General features: G+C 42.3%; 1 protein-coding gene across 3 annotated transcripts in view; it reads right to left on the bottom strand.

The window, feature by feature from the left end:
- Positions 1 to 26350, bottom strand: part of LpR1 (Lipophorin receptor 1) — a 413076-nt gene that overhangs the window by 34809 nt on the left and 351917 nt on the right. Inside the window, exons 1-3 of one of the 3 annotated variants that reach the window (XM_071598205.1) lie at positions 20408 to 20956; positions 14513 to 14635; positions 1589 to 1711 (exon numbers count right to left, since the gene is read on the bottom strand). In XM_071598205.1, the coding sequence (XP_071454306.1) occupies positions 1589 to 1711; positions 14513 to 14635; positions 20408 to 20549 (388 nt within the window). In that variant the 5' untranslated portion in view covers positions 20550 to 20956. Of the gene's footprint in view, positions 1 to 1588; positions 1712 to 3656; positions 3777 to 14512; positions 14636 to 20407; positions 20957 to 26350 lie in introns of those variants that run through there. The other 2 variants (XM_071598204.1, XM_071598203.1) reach the window with 2 other exon arrangements.

The following is a 26350-nucleotide window of genomic DNA, read 5'->3' as shown; positions in this document are numbered from 1 at the left end:
AGTGGCATCGAGCAAGCCATGCACAAGACAGTAGCAAGGACTACAACAACATAAGTGACCATGCACGTCAAGCACCATGCAGCCAACAACGTTTGTCGAACAGCTAGAGAGAGTTGAACGCGCGATGAGAGCGCCACGATTCGATATCACCATCGCGCGTTCAATACGGGAGTAAAGGCGACAATGAAAGAGAAAATAAACGCTACGGGAGTAAAAAAACCAAAGGAAATCAACAAAAAAACAGCAAGGCACGATAGAAAAACAATAAAGAAGGCGTGAATGCCTTAATACTTTCCACTTCGATCTCTCCTTTGGCGTTTCAAGAGGCAACATTTTATTTTTCCTCGTGATAAGAGAAGTATTTGACACTCACGTTTTTTACCTTTTTTAATTTAATTACTCACTGCAAGAAGAACAAAAGAGAGGCGAAAAGCGGTGACGAAGCCGCTAGTGGAGCGAAGGCTCGAAAACTACGAACGCGTAGTCGAAACTGAAAGCCACTACGTCGGCCTAATTCATTTCAAGACGGAGATAGGAATAATGTGACCATTAGACAAAAAATATACCGTGAGAATGTTCTTGAGAATTGAACAATCCTCTGGAGTAGCTGCAGCTATTCCAGAACATCGGTAGAAACACGACAATGACGGCGAGAAAAAAATTTTAATCATTGGAATTGAGGAAAAAATCAACATTTTTGACGGCCTTTCACTTTTAACCCATTATGTTCAGTCTGGAAATAAAATTAAACCCAACATTCAAAGTCGCCCTCAAATTTTCTAATGAGATGCTACAGAAATATGTCCAACGATCACGCTCGCTTTTTCTTTCACGTCTAATAAACAAGACATAGAATCCGATTTTTTCCACTAAACACACAAGCGTGAGCCATCCAATACGAAGCAGATGCGTGATAAAAAGCGAAAGGATACGTCGTTTCCCTTCAGCGCACACCAAATCGACATCGATGGTTTTTCCACCATCCATGTGCCAAACCTACGGGGACCTTATCTCGTTGGTGGGGAATCGTACCCGGGTAGAATCGAACATGACGACTAAAGACAAGACAATGGAGGGACTAAATATGAGTATAGCACCTAAATGATGTTGGCAGGCGACGACAAGTGTTACCCACGGTCACATTATCATCCTGTGATGCAAAAATGGGGGAAGAAACACAATAAAAATGAAGAGATTCATTTCAGTAGCCGATGCGCATGCGCTAGTTAGTGGTAACCATAAAAACAATGACAGGAGAAAATTACGTGGTTTAGTTAGTCGGGAGATGAGTGTAGCAACTGGTGATAAGTAGGCACGACAGTGACGAAGATAATAGCTTTGATGCATTGAGTGAAGGAAGTATTTTAAGAAATATAAACTAAAAAGGAAGATATTCACTTTCAGTAGCCAGTGCGCATGCGCTAGTTAGTTGGTAGCCATGACAATGATAATAATAATAGTGACGGGGAGGAGAAGGATTGTTATTGTCCGGTTGGTCAGGAGGATGTATTAGTCGGTTAGTTTGCTCTAATTCAATACATTAATTCCACCACCACGAACACCAACACCACCACCAGAATCTCCTTACTGCATGAATTCTCGTCGGAAGCGTCGGAGCAGTCCATAGCGTCGTCGCAGACCCAAGTGAGCGGAATGCACTCTCCTTTGCCGCCGCGGCAAGTGAACTCGTCCGGCCCGCACACCTTCTTCTCTGCTCCAGGGAATGCGTGAGTGGGAGAAGGAGGGAGGGGTTAGAGGTCAAGGGGGGGCGTCATTTGTTTGTTTTGTTTGCCGTAGTGCGGGTTTAGAGACACACGTGCCCATGTTCCCGGCGATGGGGCGAGGGGGAGGGGCGGGAGAGAAAAAAAGGACACGGGAATGAATTAAAAAACATGAGAACAAAAGAGCGTACCTGCGACACTTATCACACATACACGTTTGCCATCGTATGAATAAATAGATACATCTACACAGGCGGATTTATTCATTAAATCATTTTTAGCACGGGCACTCTTCGCAAGGGAGAGCGAGGGAGGGTCTTATAAGACCCGAGGTCCCTCCCCACCCTTCAGTGTCTCTCTCCTTCATCTCGTGCTGTGCTTCCGGCGACCTTAAGGAGAAAAGAAAAGGAAGATGAGCACCTAAGAAGCCAGGTAAAATGGTGAGAGGTGGGAAGCGGAGAGAAGAGTCGAATGCGGCCGAACGGGTTGGGAATTTATGTCCACCGCTTCGGTTTGAAGCGTGCGGAAACATTCCCTTTTTCTTCCCCCGAATCACGCGGTTTAATCACGAGCAACCGACCGAAGAGAAGGGCTCCCTCCAACTTTGTCCCCCAATCCCTAAATCTCTTTCAGAACGCGTACTGCCTCAAGTAAAACGTTCAACAACGAGTAAGATGAACAACTCACACACGTAAAATACATGTACAAACACGCGCAGCCAGAATAACTATGCATATATCCGAATGAGTGGTGAGCCGAGCCCGTAATATCCCCTCGGCTAAATCATCCTCGAGAGTTCTGAATCTCTTCCCTCTTTCCCTTGGAGATTAAGGGGAACAAGACCGATTTTCCCGAGAGTTAATACTACTTCGGTTTCCAAAAATTAAACTATAGAGCGTTCTTAACAACTATGCGACTGAGAGTGAGAGGGAGATGAAACGTTTCCTAAAACCTAACTTTTCGGGATCCAACAAGAACCCAATTCCTCTATCGGAATTGAACTCTGTTACCCTGTAAATTCCGTGATTCCAGCTTATATGGTTCCCTGTACGATCTGTTACCAAGTGCTTCGAAAGTTGTCTGAAAGGTTTTCTAAGTTTGAATAGCAGATAGAGCCAGCGATTCTGAACCGACACCACTTCTACTATGAAGCGGGGGCCCTCGAAGATCTCCGAGTTTTCCCGAGGGTTCTCTCGCAAAGATATTCGGAATAAATAATAATAATTTCTGCAGTCGCCTGAACTGACGGCTGCCTGTAGGCTTTCAGGTGGCGAAGCAATGATGTTGCGGTGAAATTCTGAGTACTCTATTTTAGAATGGAACCCGGATGGTCTTCTATCGGAAAACGGAAAATAATATCAAAATATTGTCAAGTAACGATGTAAATATGCTCCTGAGCTAACAATAAGGTTCAAACCCTGGCTTTATGGCCCGAAAGATGACGGTCACTATCACCCCCAGCCTTCTAGGTTCGAATTCTTCAAAATAGATTTAGAATGGTTTCTGCGAACGGGCCCAGAGGTATCTTCTCAACCGGAGCGTAATAGTGCTCGGGAGCCATCCGAAAGCAACGTCTCATCGGCGTCGACTGCGGACAATACTACTCGAGTCTACACGACTGTCGGTCAGCACGAGGATGGTGTCTCCAGCAGGGGGTCAATCAAGAGGGCACCCTTCTCTCTTTGAAAAAAAGGAAGTCGGACATTTCGCACGCCGTCGGCAACATCCACTCTCTTATGTACTCCCGGCCGCCTTCGACAGATTGCGATGGAATCTGCGAGGGTTCAGAGGTGTGGGTTACGCGTCGTTATAGCGAGGAAGCACGGGGAGGTGAGGGAGCGCATTGTTGTAGGGTGGATTTGTTGTAGCTGGGGATCGTCGGAGGGGCGGGGGACTGTCGTGGGGGGCAACGCCATGGCAGGGTCGCGCACTTACATCCACACCCGACCTCGTCCTCTCCGCCTTCGCAGTCCGCTTGATCGTCGCACTTCCACGCCGTGGGAATGCATATGTCACCAGGGCACCGGAACTGGACGTCGGCGCACGGCCTTGCACCTGCGCGCGCAGATGGCACGCGGGTACAAACACACAAGCACGCACACACACATGGAGAGCCAGCCATGTTCGTTTTCAGAAGGTTTTGGAGGGGGGGAGAGGGAGGTGTTGTGGGACAAAGGTTGAGGGGAGGAATGGAAGCGGTATTTAAAAATAAGATGTTTCGAGGGCGGAAAGTGCGAAGGGAGAGGTGCGCGATATTTTTACGAAGAAGAGAGAGAGAGAGAAAAGAACAGAAGAGGCACAAATTAACTAAAAAAAACAAGGTCTGTTGCACGTAAGAACACAAATTAAAGATACAAAATTAATAAGAAACACAAATTTGAGCACGTAACCAGGAGCTGGTCGCCATACGCCAAGAAAGGGAACAAATCACAAGATGATTCGCGTTCATTTTTCAAAGTTAGGTCGTCGAGTTATCCAATCTCCAAAGATGAAACAAGGAGGAGGGAGTCGAAGAGATTTCTCATTGGTTAACTGGATGAATTGGTTGATTGATTAATTGATAGAGCTTAGCAGACCCGCATCATTGTAGCGGAAGATAAGGTCATCTGTAGTAACGCGATCTAAATTACATTTATTATTCATGTTCTTACATTCAACGTCAACCGGCAAAATAATAATTACATTATACTGACGCTAATGGAGAGAACATTTATTATACCTTATATCACAGTGAATTTATACGTGTATATATATATATATATATATATATATATATATATATGTATATATATATGTATGTATTTTTTTGTATATATATATGTATGTGTATATATATATAAACAAGGAATCAACAAGAATATGTAAGCCAGTTTAGCAACCATCCATCCAGTTCTTCCACAGTGGTTTTTTCACCATACATATTTCGTTGATTCAGTAATGGAGACCAAATCCAGACTTTTCCCCAAGTACATAGTTCTTCGATGGGGAAAAAACTCTTACCAGGAGCGGCGGCTCAAGAGTATTCATTTCGTGGGAGAAGCGCAAGAAACGAACACACTTTCAAAGGAAGATCCCTCCCTATTATAAAAAGAAAAATAGTCACCTGCTTGAGGGACAAGTACATCTGGACCAAGTGTTGAGGGGACAGGCGAGATTAAGACCGATGGTGTCGCCACAGCAATGTTCGGCTACGATGACACATATCTAGGCTTGTGCAACATTATTTTCCCATATCGACCTTCAATATATCATGAAATACAGAGGAAATACGATATCCATATAAAGGTGTGTCGTTAATTATTGGAAGTGTATGTGAATGAATATGGGAGAATAGAACGCGACGGTAGGAGAAGGAAGATATTGTAGCGAGATAGCGGATTATGGTTTAGGGAAAAGCAATGACCGCGGGGGGAAAGCAATGGTGCTCTGCAGGAGACAAGGCTTAATAAAAATGAAGAGCACTTGGTTTAAACACTGCAATAGGCGTGGAAAATGCCCATTAATTCAGAAAGATATGTCAGACAATGTTATGGTTAGGCAGGAATTTCGGAACCGCGTCATTACTTCGCGCAGTTTCCCGGGAGCGGATGCGGACTCTGATCTCAATATAGTACTATTGAAGTGTAACCTCAGAATTAAGAGGATAAAACAGGGCAGAAGGTTGAATGAATGGAATGTATAAGCGATAACCGGGAGTATAAGAAAGGATTACCGGCAGACTGTAGCGAAAATTATGAGTGAGAAAAAGGAATTCAGAGTAATAGAAAAAAATGGAAACATTCAAAAAGGGATATCGCGAAAGCCGGGAAGGAGACTATAGAAAAAATGAATAGGAAAAGAAAAAAGCTATAGGTTATAGACGATATGATAAGAAATACAAGATAGGGAAATGAAAAAATGTAAACAAAGAATTAGGTAATAGGATATGATAGAGTTGAATAATAAATTGAGGAGAAAAGCTAATAAAGCACAATAAGTTTGGTGGAATACGCAGGGCGAGGATTATGGTTACTAAGGAATGAGAAAAGGATGCACTGAATAAGAAGTAGAAAGCAATTAGAGGAAGTAAGAAGGACAAATCTGTGCAAACAATCAAAGCTAAGATAGGATAATTATTAATTGAATCAGGATAGATACAAAAGCGAAAAAATGTTTAGTAGACCTATATGGTAAATAAATGAATACAGAAAACAAATACTTGGAAAGAGAAGATGATATATGATATAGAAGAAGACCTTCCGTAGAATTACATACGACACCAGCCTTCGCACTAAGATTCAAAAGAGATGGAAGGAACTGTAAGGCAAAGACGTAAGGCCAGGAAGCTTATACATACATGATAATATGACTTAAATGAGGGCAGCATAGAAAGGGGATAAAGAAAATTGAAATCATTAGAGCCCCTATACGCGGAACTACTCAAAGGGTACTTAAAATCATGGAAGGAAGAGTTTTCATTGAGTAATTCGTTGCATGAATGGCCGGAAGATTTCGCCAGAGCAGTTTTAGAAGTTAGAGATATGGAGTGGAGGGTAAATGATTATTTATTAGGGAGATCACGTGAGTTCATGAAGGGGATAGACACGCGTGATGCCATTGCTGTAATGAGATTACTAATCGAGAGGAATATAGGATTCAATCAGGAATTATTTCCCCGTTTCGTATATTTCGAAAAAGCGTTTCATAGAGTGAGTTGGGAAAAACTAATGATTATATCGCAGAAAATAGGAATAGATTAGAGGGACATGGGGCTAATCCGCAACCTGTACATGTATCAGACTGCTCAGCTACGAGTGGGGGGGCAGAGAGTCCAGATGGGCAGTGCTAGGAAGAGTTGTAAGGCAGTGTTGCTCATTATCATCGGTGCTGCTCAACGTACATACATGAGGAGGAAAAGATTAAAGAGGCAAAGAAAGACCTGAAGATACGAATGAAAGTCGGCGGGGAATTCATGATATCAGTTAGGTTCGCGGATGATCCAGCTTTCATCTATCAGTCAGCTAAGGGGTTGCAAGGATTACCGAGTGAATTGGAAATAAAACGTAATGTAAATAAAACAAAGGTTATACGATTTTCCAGAAAGACAAATGCAAAGCTTAACATAAAAATAGGAGGGAAAAACTAGGGCAGGTGGAAGGTTAACTTTGAAGTGTTTTGGAACGAACTGGTGAAGGCAGTATGGACACAAGGAGAAGAATTAAGCCTGGCAGAGAAGCTTTCATAGGTTGAGAGAATTGTTGAATACGAATGCTAATAGAATGCTCGATAAGACTTTGTTGAGTGTAGTTAAGTACGACGCGGAGACATGGTCATTGAAGGAGGAGGATAGATATGCATTAGATGCTTTTGAAATTTGAGGATGGAGAAGGTGAAGTGAACGGAAAGGAAAAGAAATGAGGAAGTGCTAGGCATGGTGGGGAAGGAGGGGATTGTTGGAAGAAATTAAAAGGAGACAGGAAAGATGGATGCAAGGCGATTTAATTGGTAATAGGATGTTTAAGTATACTGTGATATATTGAAGTATACCGTGTAGAGCTTATAGCGTTGAGTAAACGAGAAAGAGTGAGGAAGAGGATATGGACGTTGGATGGTATGAAGGGAGGAAGTTAAGAATTCGGACTAAGAGAGGAGCTTACAATAGTTTCATGTGTCGGCCTGAGTTTAGTTAGGATGGTAAGGAAACAAATGTATTGCATTGAAACTAGAGTGTTAGGGTGGTTATGGTTTTACGCAGTCATTGTCCATCATCATAGCGATACGACGATGATAAATAACACTTGACTTATCATCTCTCGCAAGCTATCCACATCGACCTGATCGATACGACAAAAATAGCGACAGAGCTTCGATGTATGACGATTTCATTAAGCCTAGCACACGAATTCATTAGACATGCTCTTGGTAAGGGCAGGGAACGCCCGGATTGCCCTTATGCCTGGCCGCGGATTTCTCAGGGACACCATCGCTCAGGATACAGCACGATAAAAGCACAGCAAAGGTGCTGAATATGTCACGAGGTCATGAGAGAGAGCGAGTTCACGAGAGTAGTTTCCGAAAGCATTCGGATCAAACGACGAGGAGCAGGGCCGGTCGGCATGGGGTGCGGGGGGGAAGGGTGCGCTCCGAAATGAATACACCCTTTGATGCCGGGGCGCCTGGAGTTCGCAGAACTATGAAAACACTCAAAATAGACAGGCAGGAACGAAAATGACGAATCAAATAGCCACTGACGAATGGTAATTTTTATCTAATGAATGAGATAAGCTTAAACGTAGCAAAAAAGAATTTAAAGTGACACTGGAGGTTTCAAATGAGAACTTCGAGTACAGACGTGTGTTTTGCCTTAAAACTATTTCACGACAAGCAATGATTTCTTTTTAATTTTAAAACTAAAATTACATCCCATGGGATACATGTAGCTGACCCGGAAATGATCTCCTTTAAAAAAACGTTCCAGAGGCGTGTCAAATGAGAGTCACGTCAACCTGGCTCGAGATATAAAACACATTTATGATTTTTTTGCCTCTCAGGAACTATGTCATTAGTTTCGGATAATGATAAAAGTTTAGAATCCAAATTTCGAATAATCTTTGAAATTAGAGTTGAATAGAAAAAGATTGCGATTGTAAATAAGGGAAGGGCAAAAATTAAAAAAGGAAGGAGGGAACTGGACATAAAAACAGGAAATAGACTGACCAGCCTCGCCCTAGACGAAGAAATATCAGCTAACGAGGCGTGCGAAAACGTTCAATATAAACCTATGAAATACAGTTCTCGATGGCACGAGTAATATCTTCGCGATGACATTTTCCGTGCCGAAATATAGCAATAATTATCCGTCGAAATTTCCCCAAGAAAACGAGTTTTATTGAGATAATCAGTCCAAATTCCGAGTGGATTATTGATAAATAAGTGCGCCTGGAAATTTACTCAAAAATATCGCGCACGGTAACATGTGACTGTGTTGATATTTCGGGTTCATTAAATAAAACTAATTTTGCTTCGGAATTTTCACAAAACATTCGTTAGTACTCTGAACCAATTTTGTCTGAGTTTCCGAAACATCGAGAAGCCTAGGATCGAAGAAACAAAGGCTGATGTAATCGAAGCGAGACACTCAGCAAGAGAGTGGAGTGCATTTGGCCATCTTTACGGAAAACAACTGAAAAACGATCCGCGTGACCCAATAAAATTATCGACGGCCTAATAAAGGGGTAGGGGGACTTTGACCGTCACTAACCCCGTCAACCGCGCGGCTCTTCGAATGAATGCGTCACAGAGAGGACAAATAGAGAAAAAGAGAGAGAGAGACTCACGCAATACGATGTTTATTTGTTTACAAAAACAGACGATCCGCGCGAGTCTTGTTTACGTCTCACGGACGGAAGTCGGGAGGTGGGGGGTGTTGGAAAGCAAGCGGGGGACGAGGGGGTGGGGGAAAAGAGAAGAATACTCAAGTTGGAAAAAAACTGAAAAACACAGGGCAAAATGAATGGTCAATTTACGTTTTATTTTTATCCTCGCAACTACTGCATTCCCCTCCAGCGAAAGCACTCTGCCCTTCCTCCCCTCGTCAGCTATCAACCTCCAACCGCCGGTCCGAAGGGTGTAGAGAGAAAAAAGGAGGAAGTTTCTGCCTTTCTAGAGAAAGGGGTCGAAATATTCCAAGGGACACATTCCCCTAGAACACCTTTCGACCGATTACCAAGGGGGGTCGTCGAGAAAAGATGGACGGTTAAATTTTGGGGCCCACGAGATTATCTCAGGTCAACCTGACTTACCGACATACGAGCACCACTCAAACGACGTAACGCTAGTGCTAAGAAGAACCTGATTTTAAATGCTTAAACGGCTGAGTGGCGTAAACTGCAAACATTGGTTTCTTTTCCTATAGCCCTTTACCCGTGAAGCACTGCTCAGAGATTTTAATAATCGAAAAACATCAGCCGTAGCACTGGAAGATAAAAGGGATTTCGAAAGGAAGTCAACAGTTACTACATAAACCAATATTTTTGCAGGAGGGGTGGTTGAATAAGGGGTCGCCTCTAGATCTATTCCGCAAAATGGTAAAAATAAACATCCTTTCATGAATAAAAACTAATGCTATGACCACTGAAAGTAGGAAATCACGTTTCTTACATTACGCATACATAATTTTTTACATTACGAGAACGAAATCAGGTTTGAAAAAAATCTGTACGATCACATAGAAATCTTTAAAAATGTATTGGATATTGAAATTTTGGGGCTTTTAAAGGAACTAGATGTTGTGACGAACTGCCGTACATACAATGTCACAGGCATTCGTATTCGTGCGCGACGCGCCACAGTCCACGAGGTTAAAGCCAACTTTAAACACTTATGGTGTTTATACTTTGACAAATTCCAAAGAAAATGCGGGAGATGCCCCAACAGTAACTTTTAACGGAGTCATCCGCTAATGTGCACTTCAATGCAACAATTTCAGAGTGTAAAAATCATTCGCCTTGACTGGGATCCAGTGAATGATTTTTACACTCTGAAATTGTTGCATTGAAATGCACATTAGCGGATGACTCCGTTAAAAGTTACTGTTGCGGCATCTCCCGCAGTTTCTTTGGTATTGGATACTGTTAACACAAACCCAGCAAAGAACTTCTTTCATTAAACTCAGTATCTACTAAAAGAACTGCAACTGATATTCATTGCAGCCTCAGTTCATCTGAAGTTCACGGGGTTACGGATAAAGGGAAATCAATGCTTATCGTGAACGCTCAAATTTTAGTAAATTTCTGGTCCAAAATCCTTGAATTCGACTGCTAATGAGTGATAAGGTTTAGCCTCGTGAGTAAACAAAGGACTGAACTTGTCTTTCTCTCGCGAATTATTTAATAAAAGTTTTTCAACAAAATTCTTACTTTTGAAGCATTAGCCAATTAACAAATTTAAAACTCATTTGGGCTCAATGGAAAGCTAGATTATCTTGAAGAGATCTCGCATATTTATCAGTGATTCGGGCGTGTATTCCGTCAGCTTCATAACTCTCTCAACTGTAAGGCATTCAACAACAGAAAGCAAGTTATCCCGCCTTCTTCCAAGCACGCAATATAAAATTAACTCAATACAAAAACTTGGGCATATTTGTTTTGAAGGCAAAATAAACCATAAAAAAAAGATAAGTTCACGATTGAGTTTCTTAAGTAATAAAAAAACGGAGGGGTGAACGAAAACAAATGCTAACACTACCAACTCCAACAGTGATTATAAATACGATATAAAAAACTGGTCAACTGAAACACCAATTTTAACAGTTGCTAATAAAGAATATTTAGGTATCAATACATAAAATCTCGGCCACTGAGTAGCCTCAGTAAAAATATCATCAATGGTTTACATTTATATGTATAGAAGTATATATATATAATCATAATATTAACAAAAACTCTACATTAAAACAGACAAGGATACATCACACTACACAGCTCAAAACAAGGAGAAAATAAGCAAAGGTATAGTGAAATGAGAGTCTTAAGAAAATTATTTGTAAATTAACCATTTGAGAGGCTGTACCACCCCATGACACTCGTTCCGAGAAAAGCGAAGTATTCAGAAAGAAGAGAAATAGAGATAGAGGGGGCAGGGGCAACAAAGCGATACTTTCAATCCTCCATCTCTTCCACTTTCACACGAAAATGAAAATAAAGTCTCACCCATGATTGGGGGTGCGCAGAAAAAACACACGTACAAAAATATATGTTCACCGGTCAAAGTATTCAGGACTTCTCTTGACGAATCGCCACTTTTAAGTATTCACTCCATCTTAGTGACGTTTCGGAGGCATTATCAGCTACATTCTCCAGGAGGCTTTTTCAGATAAGGACTGAAAATGGTCTCTCCACGACAATGCCAATGTCGTGACTTGACCCATTCTAGTGTGCTCAAATACTGGGATTCGTCGAGGTCGCGAAGTTAAAAAAAAACCCGTGTTGTCACCAAAAATTTCGTTAATGAATAGTTCTCCAATTTAGAAAATAGTCGTGAATCAGAAACGAGCTAATTAATACGAATGTAGCTCAGGGAGACGACAAATCTCTCTGGCCAATCAAAGCTCGTCATTTCCAAGGAATAATTCGAGAAACCTTTGAAACAGTTAAAAGATCTGAGAACTTCAAACCAAAAAGATGGCTACCCAATGGCTAGCAACTTCAAATGATTGTATTATAGGAAACTGCTTTAGGTCTGATACGAATCTCAAAAACTCGTCCGATTGGCAAGAAGATCGGTGACCTCCAACACAAATACGCGTTTTTTTCCACCCCAGCATGTGCCAATTTTGATTTGAAGACATGGTAGCTGCAAATGATTGTGAAACGTCGTGAAGAAAATGAAGACTTAAAAACAGCGAGGAGCATCAACATGCTTCACTTTCTTCGCTTATCTCTGATTTAAACAGGCACCCATCCCTCTACATCGAACACTCACTTAGTTTTAACACGAATCTGCTCAGTCAGCCATGGCGGCGGCAGGGAGGGAGGGAATCCAGAGAGAGAGGAAGGGGTAATATATAGAGGGAGCCCCCTTTCCTGTACCCATCGTCAATGTCGTTTAATTGGGAAGGCAGCACAGCACACGCACACCCACACTCGCACGCAAAAAATACGCTTAGTGGATGCGCGCCAGCAGACAATAAGGATTCTTGACGGGCTTGTTGCGCGGGGACCACGTTTAGCCAAGTTACACGTGAAGGGAAAGGTTTATCACCAATTTTTTTGTGAAAAAGGTTTTTGCAAAAAAAATTACTTGCTCTTTTACTTTTGGCTTAACAACAAATTTACTTGCACTTTTTACTTGACAAAAAAATAAGCTGATAATTTTTTGTAAAGTAAAAGTAAAGTAAAAGTTGCTACAGTTATTTCTTCAATACCAATGCAACTTTTCCAATGTTATTATACAAAGTTAATAGCATCTTTAGAGAGCCTTTATTCACAATTGGTCAACGAATGAAGCAACACTTTCGACTCTTCATTCCTATACGTCCGAAAAGCTGCCAATCGCCTGATAGCATGAAATAAGTAACAGGAGAGTCACTGATTTGCGTGCAAATATGCAGTTTACTAAAAAAACAAATACACAACGGATAAAAATAATAAGAACAAAAGAGATTGACACGGACGGTGCGCAATAATGGAGAGCGAGGGCCTTAAAACAATGCCAAGGGATTTTAGCTAGGGAGACCCAGTTTTTGTTATACGGCATACAGTAGGATGATACATACGATGCGCAACTGAACAAAACATGGCGATCTCTTCGGATAGACTGCAGTCCATTTCTCCAAATAATTGATCCCTTGGGTGTCTAACTAGGAAGAACATGACCTCTATATATCGGTGTGATTTCCGATCGAATTTAGCACGTCCAATCTAAACGACATGAGTCGTACGTTTTTAATAAGGATAGTGACACAATTTATTGACAATCAACAAACATTTTGAATGTGCAACAAGGAAAAAAATATCCTCCATCGTTTATTTCAATATAATGATTTAAACCTACCTTTAAGAAGGGGCCAAAGATAAAACAACTTCGCACAACTCGAATTTCAATACTTAAATTGAAAGGATGCATCTTATTCTAATCACGTTCGCTTCAGTTCCCTTGTCCCCCTTTTCTACCTCACTTAGTATATTATTATTACATCTACCGGGTCAGAATAGCATTTTGGTGGATCCTGGGACTATGTAAGTATGCTCTACCGCTCAAAGTCGTAACTTATGTGACGCAAATTATCATACAATTCGATATCTCACATTACAATAAGTGATTATTTAGATCTGCACACTTCCTACTTCTCTTAGTTCCAGCCATATCGCCTATTTCCCATCCATCCTCCGGTCTCGCTTTCCCATCATTATCCCCATATTCACATGTCAGAGTCTTCAGCATCCATTCCATTGCCTCTCCATTCTTATCCGGTCTCCCTTTGCCCTTCCTCTTTCGAATTTCTATCAACGGTCCTCCGCTAACATTCTTAAGAATTCATCGTTCTGCATCCTTTCCATTCATTTCTATTTTTTCCATTTTCCCACATCTCAAAGACCACCAACCTGTGTTTACCCTTCCGTCTCAAACACCAAGTTTCTGAGCCATACCAAACTACGATGTGTAATTAAGTTTTCACTAATATTTTCTTGACGTCCTTACTCAAACGTCCCTGCCATCAACCACCGTCTCTTCGTAGATCCTTCTTCGCCTGAAGTGATTCTTCATTTGAAGACCGCACCATCCTCTGTCCACCTTCACAGCGATCCATTTCCCCTGTTCTACTTTGTGCCCCTCAACTTTAGTGCTTTTTTTTAGCCATCCCATTTCTTTGGAATTTGATTACCTTCGTTTTCTTATGATTAGCCTGATGAAATGAAAAAAGGGAGTCGTTTTTTCTGTTTTACCGAACCTGATGATTTTGACACTGAAGAATTGATGACTGGTATTGGTACAATTGAGCCATGTCTGCGCGTCGTAGAAAGAAAATACTACGGTCGAGGGCGGAAAAAATTGCAAAGATACTCGGGCGTTACATAAAATGTTATGCAAATTTTTTCCATGAAATTAATGAAGAAATTTGGTAAATTTTAATTTCAAGGGTCGATTCAGCGTAATTTTATTTCTTCATGAAAACGGATTTCATGGATCTATGCGCGCGCGCGTGTGTGCGTGATTGTGTCGGGGGAATTTTTGGGAAATGGCAAGTGCCGCCACCATGGCAACGAGACAAACATCCAACGACAAAATCATAATGGACGGAGGACACTCACGGCACGTGTCCTTGTCTTCGTCGGATCCATCGCCGCAGTCTTTCTCGTTGTCACACTGCCAATGCTCTGGAATGCACCGTCCGTTGCTACACATGAACTCCGTCGCGGAACAGGTGCGGGACTCTGGAAGAAGAAGAAACGGGAATTATGCAAAGAGAACAATAGAAAAATATCAGCTGGACTTATAAAGACTTATCCTTCGCACGTATTGTTCCTAGAAACACATTGTTACCACAATTCCACCTCCATATGTTCCTGAAACTGAGGAACAACCAGATACCAGCTACAGGTTATGTCCCAAACAAAGTCAAAACCAGCTCATCATATTTTTAAACCAAAAAGTTGTTATACACAGAGAGTTTATGCCTCAGTGGACAGTTAGTGTTACTTGAGTCCTCGATAGGCGAGTGCAAAGCGTCAGCAGGAAGATCTTTACCAACTGGAGGCCGCACCACGACAAATCGCTGCCCTGTCCCACTCCGCCTTCCTCGTGCAGTATCGAGCACCTGGCCAAGCAGGCGGAGCAACGAAAGGCGGGGCAACGCTGCCCTACAGCCCCCATGTGGCACCACTTGCCTTCTTTCTTTTTGTTCCCAAAAATGAAAAGGAGCTTGGAAGGCAACCATTTTGGAACGCTGGATGACGCAAAAGAGGTGGTGACGAGATGCCTGAACAAGAGGTCCTCGTCGACGCCCACAGGAAGCGTACCGCGAACGGCAGAGGCGCTGGCATCGGTGTTTCGACACGCAAGGGTGCAACTTTGAAGAATTTTGTCGCCGTTATAAATGCGAAAAAGTATTTATAACTGCGATATCTTTTTTCCCGGATTTATTCTACTTATTTTTGGGACGAATCCTGTACGTATTGAATAGGAAAATTCGGAGTTTTTGAAAATTGCTCACCGTCTGTTATTAATTACATTCCAATCCGTTAATCTCTTTACCCATATTTGAAGCGGACAGCAATGTGTTGATATTGCTTGAATACAATTCGAAAATAATCCTAGAAAAATTCCAGTTAATGGTCAAATTCTTGAGCACAAAATTCAAGAAGAAAAATAATAATTGGTAGACATGTCTGGTGATTTCCCGGCCTATCAGTGAATTATGCTCTGGTCTTCCACCCGTTTGGACCCTCAATCACCGTCGACGTTTCGATGGACGACTCGGTCATCGGAACGTCAACGAAAGTGGAGAACCTAGTCGGGTGGAAAAGCCGAAAGGATTTCACCAATAACTAGCTGGCTGAAAATACTCTAAGTCGTTTCGTGGGTATAGTAAAAAATTCCCTTGATTATCTTTTAATATTTAAGGAGTTCGCTGCCCAAATCAGTGCATTTGAACCTAAATAGCAACTATACATTTGGGTAGAAGACTAGGGATAGTTCGCCGGAATAAAAATTATTTAATTCAATTTACACTGGCCTCAACAAAAACAAAACGAAAGCGTTTGCGCGCAAAATTCAAAAGAAAAGCTGGAGCGCGTACCTCCGGGTGCTCAATTCTCAATAACATAATGTACTGCTCATGGAAGAGCCAAGACACGTGTTGGGGGATAACAGCGAATATCCAAGGAAATTTGCAACTCCGAGTCAATTGTACATGTAAACAGGCGTCCGAAAATCTTTGCCCATTCGATTGTCTCCTTTGCACGTACAGAGATTATCCCATTACCTTCTTCGCTACACACCGATTGATGGTCTCGATCACCGGTCGAAGGCACCATTCCTCTACCGGAAATGCCGCCAAATCGAAGCCGGCCCTGCGCTTCAGTGCGCGAATGATTTAAGAGGACAAAGAATGGGGAGACACGTGTGACCACTCCAATCAGGGATGAGAGGGGCACATGAGGGCGTGGCCTCCACGCATTGTTTCTCGCCAGACACGAAAAAAATGGGCGACGAACCCTAAATGCCCCCTAACCCGATTTCAACTAATGTATTGTGTTGCTGCATGTTAGATCTAAGAGATTGTATGTACTAAGTTTATTGCTATTAATGTGTACATTGTGGAATTTATTTAAACACACATTTACGTGTAATCTTGTAAATGTGTAACGAGGGGTTATATTGTAGAAGATACTCCATAATATGAATTTCACCCAAAAATAAACACGACCATCTATACAACCCTGCGCCCCACTGCTGTGCCGCGCGTGAAAAACAAAACACGGGAGAAATCCGTCGGCTCCGGAGTAATAATCTCATTTTGTACTGCACAGCGTTTTTATCAAAAGGACAAGCCTTACTCAGCATTCGAGGCATTGGCAGGATCAAATCTGCAGCCTTGAAAGGCTTTAAAACACAGATGCGGTCAGCAAATAACTTTCTCCATATGATAATAAATTACTTCAGCAACAGTAAGGTTGCGCATTTCTCCAGTCTACTTTAAGTTTTCCTTTGCGCAATTACAAGGAAGAATAAAGGCTTAGTCTCGAGATCTTCTCCCAGTTGGTCTTTAAAAACGCAATTTCCCAGAAATATATTTTGTTCCGTGGTGGAATGGATACATAACTACCCTGTTAATAAGGAGAATGAGCCGATGCCGATACAATGGAGCTTCTAAGGTAACTCCATTCAAAAGGGCAAAAAAATGACAAAAAATCCGCACGGGAGGGACGTTTCATAATTGTATTTTGAAGGCAAAATAAGGCTCTTGGTGAGCAGAACATTAAAAATGAATCAATTTTCCTCGTGATGGTTCAAGTCTCACAGTAATTACTTATTTCTCTCCTATTTTAATGAGACAACTGAAGTGATGCCTCATAATTATTCGAAAAAATTGAAAAAATTCAGAAACTGTAACTTTCGGTGGGTCGAATTTGACCAAAATCTATTTGGTTCGCGCACCCATTAATGACAATATAAAAAAATACAAGGTTAGTGTTTCCACGATTGACCTATCAGATACATAAATGCAGATTCTTCGGGAAATGGTCATAACGTATTCCGAAGACCTTATATCGCGCACTCCTATTGAAATCCCGGAGTTAAATCATGGAAACATGACTATGAATTAATTTAAAAATAACGGGCCCGCGCTGTTTCAAAATAAAAAGAAAAGGAATTCCATTATTGGGAAAAACTATATCACCAGACTTTTAGTGCTCCCCCCCTCTCTCCCGTATCAGGCATGTGCGCCGATTGAAATAATCGTCACGGGGCTTACGCTGCATGATTTTTTTATTCAGCTTGCAAAGCATTTTGCCGAGAGATGAATCACTCAAAATGGAGTCCAATACGTATCTACTCCCGCCCGGAGCCCTCGGGCCTCGTACCAGCGAGAACAACGCGAGTGTGCACATCGAGCGCATATTTCCAGCGGAGCCTGTGACTCAAGATCTAAAACATCTACCAAGTCTGTTCGAAAGGTTCCCCAATTTTTCTAATAGCGCGCCTCCAGTTAGTTATTTTTTTTTAATTCGCTTGAAGGCATTGTGTCCGCGGAAACTTCCCGAATAACCGCCTTCAACTACTTTGGTGATATCTTCTTCCGTTGATTAGTTACGGCCGTTTATATGAAGGAGTATTCGTGCAGTGCGGCGAAAAATCGGATCCGCGGAAATGAGCTCTTTGAGGGTGCAGCGTTGTTCTGCGTTATTCTGCATTAAAACTCTGCATGTCCTTCGCTGAAACTTCACTTCTTGTATCTAATTTCCGCCAAATTCGACGGTGCTCCGTACCCGCTTGGCACCCTAAAGCAGCGGAAAGAACAATCGCATCGTCTCGAGTGATACATATGCAAACTTCGAACTTTAAAGGACGAGTCTTAACCGCCAAGGTCGTATCCGAGGCCGAGATAAAGGAATGGGATGGCAACAATCACATGTACTCATTTAAAAATACACGTAGCAGCAAACACTTAAAGCAATCACTCACTTTCCGAAAAGATGAAAAGTGATTTCGATTTAAAAGTTAAAGGTTAAAAGTTTTAAGGGTATCTCACTTGAAATTACTCATCGCATCTCAATTTAATTTCATCCCATGCATTCTCAAACTGTTATCACCGACTGACAGGAACTGTTATCTTTCCAAGTTCAGAGTAACCATGACGAATTAATCATATGCACTCATTTTTTTCTCTCTGTCCATTACCAGATTTGTAAGCTAAGGCTAATCGAAGTAGGTCTTTGATTGATTCAATGCCTAAGCTCCGTTACATTTCGCTCCACCAAACAAAACACTTTATGTTTAAGTTTTATTACAATAAGCCAATCCTATAACCCATTCTTAAAATCTACCTACTGCTCTCTTTATTCCGTAAAACATGCCCAACTGTCTTCCCCTGCTTCCATTTCCATCATAAATTGTGCCCATTACGTTTTTTGGGATGAATACTCGTAATTGAGGCATTTTCCCGCTGCATACCTCAATGTTGTTCTTAACGTGACAATATCACTTAAATGACTTCCCCTCTTGGGCCAGACGCTGTGAAGACTATCTTTCGTCTGCCTCCTACCATTCAACCTATATGGAATGGGTGACCCCACCAGGAGATCTTTGCTCTCACCAGCACAGCTCTAGGGGTCATCGGAGCGCACAGGCACTTCCACCATGTCAAGATTGTGGTTCATGGGGAGGATTCATTGTAGTGTGGAGTGTCGGGGTGTCTTGGTAGGCAAGGTTAAGAGTTGCAACCTTGATCAGTCATGTCCGTCCAAAAGGGTAGACTAGCAAGTAATAATTCAAGACCTTCTTCGAACTTCGTTCATTCAAATTTTTAACTTCCATATTCATAGATTATCGCTGATTAAATGTACGCCTTGATATGGCATGCAAGTAAATGCACACCAAGAGATATTATGTGGTTATCGAGTAAGAAGAAAGCTAATTGATATATTTCTTACGTAAAAAATTACTTGCAACTATAATCCTTGATGGGCATTGCAGCAGAAGAATGAATTTATATACAATTTGGAATCAAGCTGTTATAGGTTCGTAATAATATATTTTTATTTTCTTAAAGTATTTCTGTTTACTACTTTGCGTTAATGAAGTGTTTATTTCGTTATTGTATTATTAATACCGAGACAGTCACTTCAATTCATTATTTTTTTAATTTTGCGGATGATCAAGCTTTAGTTTGCAAATCGGCGAAGGGGTTGCAAACTCGGCTAAGTGTATTGGGGAGTGAGTGCGATTGGTATGTGATGAGAATAAATGTAAATACGGCTTAAAAAGGTAAAGACGACCTCGTAAAAAAGTTATGTGCTTTTTCAGGAAGAGAAAGGCTAAGCTGACTATCAAAATAGTAGTTCATAAACCAGAACAAGTGGAACAGTTTACCTACATCGGAAGTGTTAAGGACAATAATGGCCAAAGTAGTTGGGACATAAGGAGAAGAGATTCGTTAGGCAAAGAGGCTTTCACTGGAAACAAATTGACGACAAGGACGTTGAGTAAGGATGTCAAGAAAAGTCTTTAAAACATTGAAATGGACTGTGGTTTTGAACGGCACGGAAACATGGTCATTGTAGCAGGATGATCGGCGTAGATTGGAGGCTTTGGAAGTGTTGGAGAGGAGAAGGATGGAGAATTTGAAGTGAACAGAAAGAAAAATAAATGAGGAAATGCTAGGCTACGCGGGGGAGGAGAGGGGATTGTTGGGAGTAATCATGAGGAGGCAAGAAAAATTGATGAAAAGCATATTGATCGGTAATGGAATGTAGAAGACTGTAATCGACGGGAGAATGTTGGGCAAACAAGGAAGGGGCAGAAATTGGATATGGAATGTTGGACAAAATGAAAGGAGAATGGAAGTATACAGAGATTAAGGAAAATTAATTTTATAGCACAATATAAGGTTGTGTATGGTTAGTCCACCCACACAACGGAGAGTGTATAAGTGTATTGGTTACGATGTGGGTTGCGATAATTTAGTTCAATTCTTACGTTACCTTGTTCCCGTGTGGTTTGATTATGGTGGTCCTCGCGTATCAGCGGGTTCTGTGCGGCACAGAGTAGGGCGAAGGCGCTCCAGAGTACGAGCGGGGCGGGCGACGGTGGGCCGCCCAGGGTGGCGGCGACAGCCGCATCCATTGTATCTCCCGGTACGAGTTCCTCTCAGTTCGCGTCCGAATCTCCGGTGGCGACTCGAGGGAATAAAGGTATGGCCCGTGGGGGCGAGAGGAAGAGGGCGCCGCGGGAGAAACGGGCCGCCTTCGCCGCTGCCAAAGAGGCTAGGTCGTCGCCGAAGGGACAAAGTAAGAACGACAGCGACCGGGTGCCGGAGTCGCCGTCTAGAAGACCAACAGGGGAAGCGCTCTCGCGATTGGTAGACCGAGTGAAGAAAATGAATGGCGGATGATGAAGGCTGATGGCTGACCACTGGGAAGTAAGCCTCCGGATGATAGCAGAACGATGTTGCGAGGGGCGACGAAAGATCCGTCGTCTTTCTCTCTCTATGGGGTTTCAACCTCTCACTCGACCGTCACACAAGACTCGACTGACCACGCGACACGATACGCAGACCTCTCAATCCTTTCTCTCTCCTCCTACTGCTACCACAGACTCTGCTCTCATATTCCCATGTCTGAGATAACATCTCCAGGGAGACTACTCGAGGTGGGGGAGGCGGGGTAAGGGCGCCCTCCTCCCCACCGCCCATTAACTAAGAAACCGCCCTCCCTCCGCACCCGGACACTTTGGATCTCGTCCATCACACAGTGACCACCTCCCCCCTCCACAGGCAATGTACCCCTCTGGACTCTGCCCGCCGCCCTGCTCCAATCTCCTCATACTATGTGAGGAAGGAGGGGCGATCTCAATGCCCAACCCCCTCACCCTCCTCTCATCCCGACTTTGGCGACAGTGGGGGAAGATGCGTTACTTTTTTCTTAAACCTATTCTCATGTGAAATTCATTTCAAAATTAAATATCGGGGTTGAGGGGAACCGAGGTTGAAATACGAGCAATGAAGGAGCCACGAGACGGGGAAGATTGGAGCGCCTAGAAACAACTGCCGATACGCCGTAAGGGATCCGAACGCCACCTTGAAGCTCAAGAAATCGTATCAAAACCGCACCACTTAAGCATGCGGATGAAATGGATTTTCTCGAAGATGACGCGAAGGGAATGAGTCAAGGAAGCGCAAGTTCATGCATGGACTAAAGACTACGACCTTCACCGGGCAACCCTTGCTACTTGATGAAGGTCAGACGTTTGGGAGAATGTTATTCCTGAAGGAACGACGGATGACAAATTTTTGGCGGTTACTCGACTGGGATTAAGCGAGAAGGTGGGGAAAGATCGCGATTTGCATATGATATTCCAGATTGTATGAGAAAAAAATCGGCCCTTTTCCTCGACTGAGTGACCACCCTGCGGCAAGGTAGACACCAAGCGTGGACAAATGCTACTCCAAGCAATCCAACCAGCATTCGGTCTACTTCTTGAGCTCGAGCACAGGCGAATCGTTGCAATTATACATGAACAACGCACACACGACGGTGCAGCCTTCCAAGTGAACCTAGAATGCGATTCAACTCCTGCCGACTGGGCGCTGAACTAACCACTTCCAGAATTCCTCCCCTTCAATTGAGCTAAGGTGTGCACCGCACCAATCCTCCGTTCCGCAGTGTAGAAAACGTTTCGACTGATCCTACTTCTACTACTACTTCCACATTCAAAAGAAAGTCGTGGGACTTGATTCGATAGTTTTACGGCCATTCGGTTTCGAGTGAAATTCAAGGTCGTGGCATCAAATTTATTACCTTATCCCCTTTATGCCCGAGAAACTCAATGGAAAGTTTCCTACAAACACGAAGACCATGAACTAAATAGCACAAGTTAGTATTGAGAATAAATCAAATAGTGCCCTCCTGTGTGGGGGAGGAAATACTACTACTTGGGGGCGACTGCGAATCCGGTTCACTCGTTTCAATTCATGGCATCCTACAACTACATTGCGCTGGAGTCATCTTCTTTGCCAATCCACCCGTGAAGGTTGCCTTAGGACATCACAGCACACTTTGCATACTAAGAGTTGAGTTGAGAGGCAACTTCATCAGGGAAAATCCGAAGAAGGTAGAAGAAGTGGGTGAGGAGGATATTGGCACGATGATTGTATGGCGAAGTGGACATGTTACCGTGGGAGAGGAAGGAAGAAAAACGATATTTAAACAGCATCCCGAAAAAAGAAGAAAAAACGCAAAGATACATGAAGAACCGTAGAAAAAAGTTCGAAATATGGGACAAACAAGAAGAGACCCATACGATACATATTAAGTACATAGCATTAGTCGTTTGGGACCGTCCAAGCCCTTCTATTGATAGGATATTATCGCTAATGGTATTTATCGGTCAAGGTAGGTTTTGGATGGATAAAAACTACAGATATACGATAACATAAGGAACTTTACGTTGAATTCGGATTGGTTTGCAGCGTGGAGTAAGTCATAGTAACTTGATGATCATAAAGAAGTCATTACAAATATTCGCATTTTAATAATTGTGTGTGAATATATATATATATATATATATATATATATATATATATATATATATATAAACTATAAACCATAAACACAGTAATCAACCCAAAGGTCGGTTTAGTAGGTGATGGTAGAGATCACTCAGTACTAAGCCCTATACGGCGTGTGAAAATTCACACATCAGGGTAGGGGGGCCAGTTCCTTTCCCTGTGCCGGTTATGGAAGACCTGGTACCCGAAAAATCACTTCAGCTTGGGTGGAGCTGCAGGTACCCAGAGTGCCTTGCCCGGGAATCGAACCCGGGACCCTCCGGTCAGCAGTCCAACGCTCTACGCACTGGACTACCGCGACCCTGAATATATATATATATATATATATATATATATATAATTATATATACATATTTTTATATATATGTATACATACATATATATACACACACACACATATATATACACACACACACACATATATATATATATATATATATATATATATATATATATATATATATATGTAATATATACATTGTGTCTGACCCGAAGAAGGCCTCAAAGAAGGCCGAAAGCTCAAACAATCCACAATGTGAATGTCCTTTTGCGTGTTATCTATTTTATTTTTGGTTCAGTTGTGCCATATAAATGTTATATTGCTCTTGCGAGTGCTTCTAAATCATATATATGAGTCTTACTTGAAGAAGGCCGAAAGCTCGAACAATTTACCGTGTGAGTGTCCTTTTAAATGTTGCTATTCTATTTGTGTTCTACTGTGCCGTCCCAGTATTGTGCTGCTCGTGTGAGTGTTTCCGTACAATCGATATATATATATATATATATATATATATATATATATATATATATATATATATATATATATATATACACATATGTATATATATATATATACATTTATTTATATAGAAACAGATATAAGGAAAAGGGATAGGAACACACACAAAGGACGAAAACAGAAGACATGTAGGCGCCCCCGGCTCCATCCTCGGAAGATTAGCGCCGGCCCCTTCCCCATTCCCTAGCTTCATTCCCCTGCCTCCACACCCAATGAGCTCTCTGTCGTTTAATTCCCCTATCTCTAATATTAGGCCGAGCGATTAATCAAGCGGATTATTTCAGATCCGATAGTGGGCAGTTGGAGCGGTAAAAAAATCCTAGGGCCAGTACCACAGACTCAATTAATCGTTTAAATCGCAATTTAAAAAGAGAGAAATTAAAAAAGCAAATCGCCAGCTAACGCCGGCGACCCTCCGAATGGAATTCAATAGTTCATTTCACGCAAAGATTGTCGAGGCTCGTCTTAACCGACTGACATCTCCTCCCTCCACCCGGGTTATTGGTGGGGCATGAGTTATTGCTGGGCAATACCACGAGCCTTCTTCCTTCGGTAACGTGCCCGACGAAGATCACTCGCCTCGAAATACATCGGTAAATGCGGCTCAGTGGCTTCCATACATGATTTTCTACAACTAAACGTTGCCGACATGCAAACCTGACCGAGGTCGCGAGTAGAGCAGGGTAGGGTAAGTAGGGAAGAGGGTGTAGTTTCACTGTGGTAATAAGTGGGTCTCTTAGAATCAACCAATAAAACGGAGGTAACGAGTTCCTCACGAATTAGGGAGGCTAAAACGTCTATAAGTGGAGTCCCATGAAAAGGTAGGTAAGTACCATACCTCACTTAATGAGGAATTGTTTTATAAGAAGTTAGGGAAAGTAATAAGGACAGCAAAAGAAAAATTTCGTTACGCACAGAAGTTTTTACAAACAGATGGATTTGGCGACAGGAAACTTAGGCGAAGACTGAAATAGGAGACTCATTTTTGTATGGCTCGAAAACTTGGTCTCCTAAGACAGGATATAACCATAGATTGGAGGATTTTGTCAAGTGGGCGTGCGGGAGGATGGAAAAAACTGATAGAGAGGAAAAAAAGAAGCGTAGTTAGGAGAAATTTAAAATAATTTAGTTGGTAGAAAAAAAGCGTGAGAAGTGATTACAGGAGATTGCATTGACAGATGACGGAGTAATGAAGACGGTAATAGAGGGTGAAGAATGCTGGTAAGCGTTGGTACCCTTTATATAGTGAGGAAAGGAAATATTTGGCGGGTGGGAGATGGAATGAAGGGAGGCAGGAAGTACGAGTTGAGGAAGGGCTTACTATAGCGCAGGGCTTTCAGGTGTTTAGTGTTCTGTTTGTCGGGACTTAGAAAAAAGTGCCAATCTCCTTGCCCTTCAAAACCATACCTAAACGGGCAGAAAAAAACACTAGGCAATAACCAGCAGGCATACGAGCTTGCATCCAAGCAACAGTTCATATTAATTGGACTTTAAATTGTTAGAACCTCTGCTCTCTCATCATCCTTTCATTGACGAGGAGAAATAATGAGGCTTCCATGGGGCGTCATCACACACAATCAGTGATATCGATGTTAAATAAGCGCAACGTTCACTTGTTTGCCCACATTACGTATAACTTTGTGCGACCAGGATTTCTGCTTCGGTGGAACACCACCAGGGGATTGAATTAAGTGTGTTTAAAGTGCCGAGTGGAAAACCCAGCGAGTGATGTGGTTACTTAACAGGAATCAATTCCACAAAGCGACGCCAGATGCCGTTAATTTGTTTAAGTTAATGATTTACCTTTGGGATGACAATACCAAAACTTTCCGGTCGCTCTCCCATGTGCGGTCAGTAAATTGTTGGATCACTAGAAAACGAAAGACTCGGAATATAAATAAACATTAAAATTTAGGATACTTGCGTATTCCTTTTAACCAATATAGGTTAAAAAATACGTTGCCAGCACTGATAATGTTGGTACTGTTACAATTGCAAAACAGTATTCATGCCGCATGGGATCGAAATTACGAGGGTCATCCGGAAAGTAGTACCCGTTCGTGCCGCATGAAGTGCTGACGACGCGAGTAGCCGCTGGACGAGGTCAGATAGCTTCAGTGGCTTGTCTGCCTTCTCTGAGCCAAGTTGCGTGACGCTAGCATTGCCTGTGTTGTTTCTGTGATTGTTTACAATGTTTAAAAAAATTGAGAACGCCGCCAGTTGTGAAGTGAGGGCAGTGATTAAATTCCTCAATGCAAGAAACGTTCGCCCATGTGATATTCATCGCCAATTAAAGGAGGTGTATGGAGACAATGTAATGGACGAGTCGTCTGTTCGGCGGTGGTGTCGCAACTTCAACATGGGGAGGGGGAACACACACGACGATGAGCGTTCGGGGAGACCGTCTGTCATTACAGACCAACTGGTGAGCTCAGTTGACGAATTCGTGAGGAACGATCGGCGCGTCACAATTGATGACATCTGTGAGCATTTTCCCAATGTTTCTCGAACAATTGTTCATGAAATTGTTAAACACCATCTGCATTATGCAAATATTTG

Source organism: Hetaerina americana, unplaced genomic scaffold (genome assembly GCF_022747635.1).
Source record: "Hetaerina americana unplaced genomic scaffold, ioHetAmer1.1.p SCAF_10, whole genome shotgun sequence".
Classification (NCBI taxonomy): domain Eukaryota; kingdom Metazoa; phylum Arthropoda; class Insecta; order Odonata; family Calopterygidae; genus Hetaerina; species Hetaerina americana.
The sequence above is the reverse complement of the archived record's forward strand: the minus strand, read 5'-3'. Positions and strand labels throughout refer to the sequence as shown.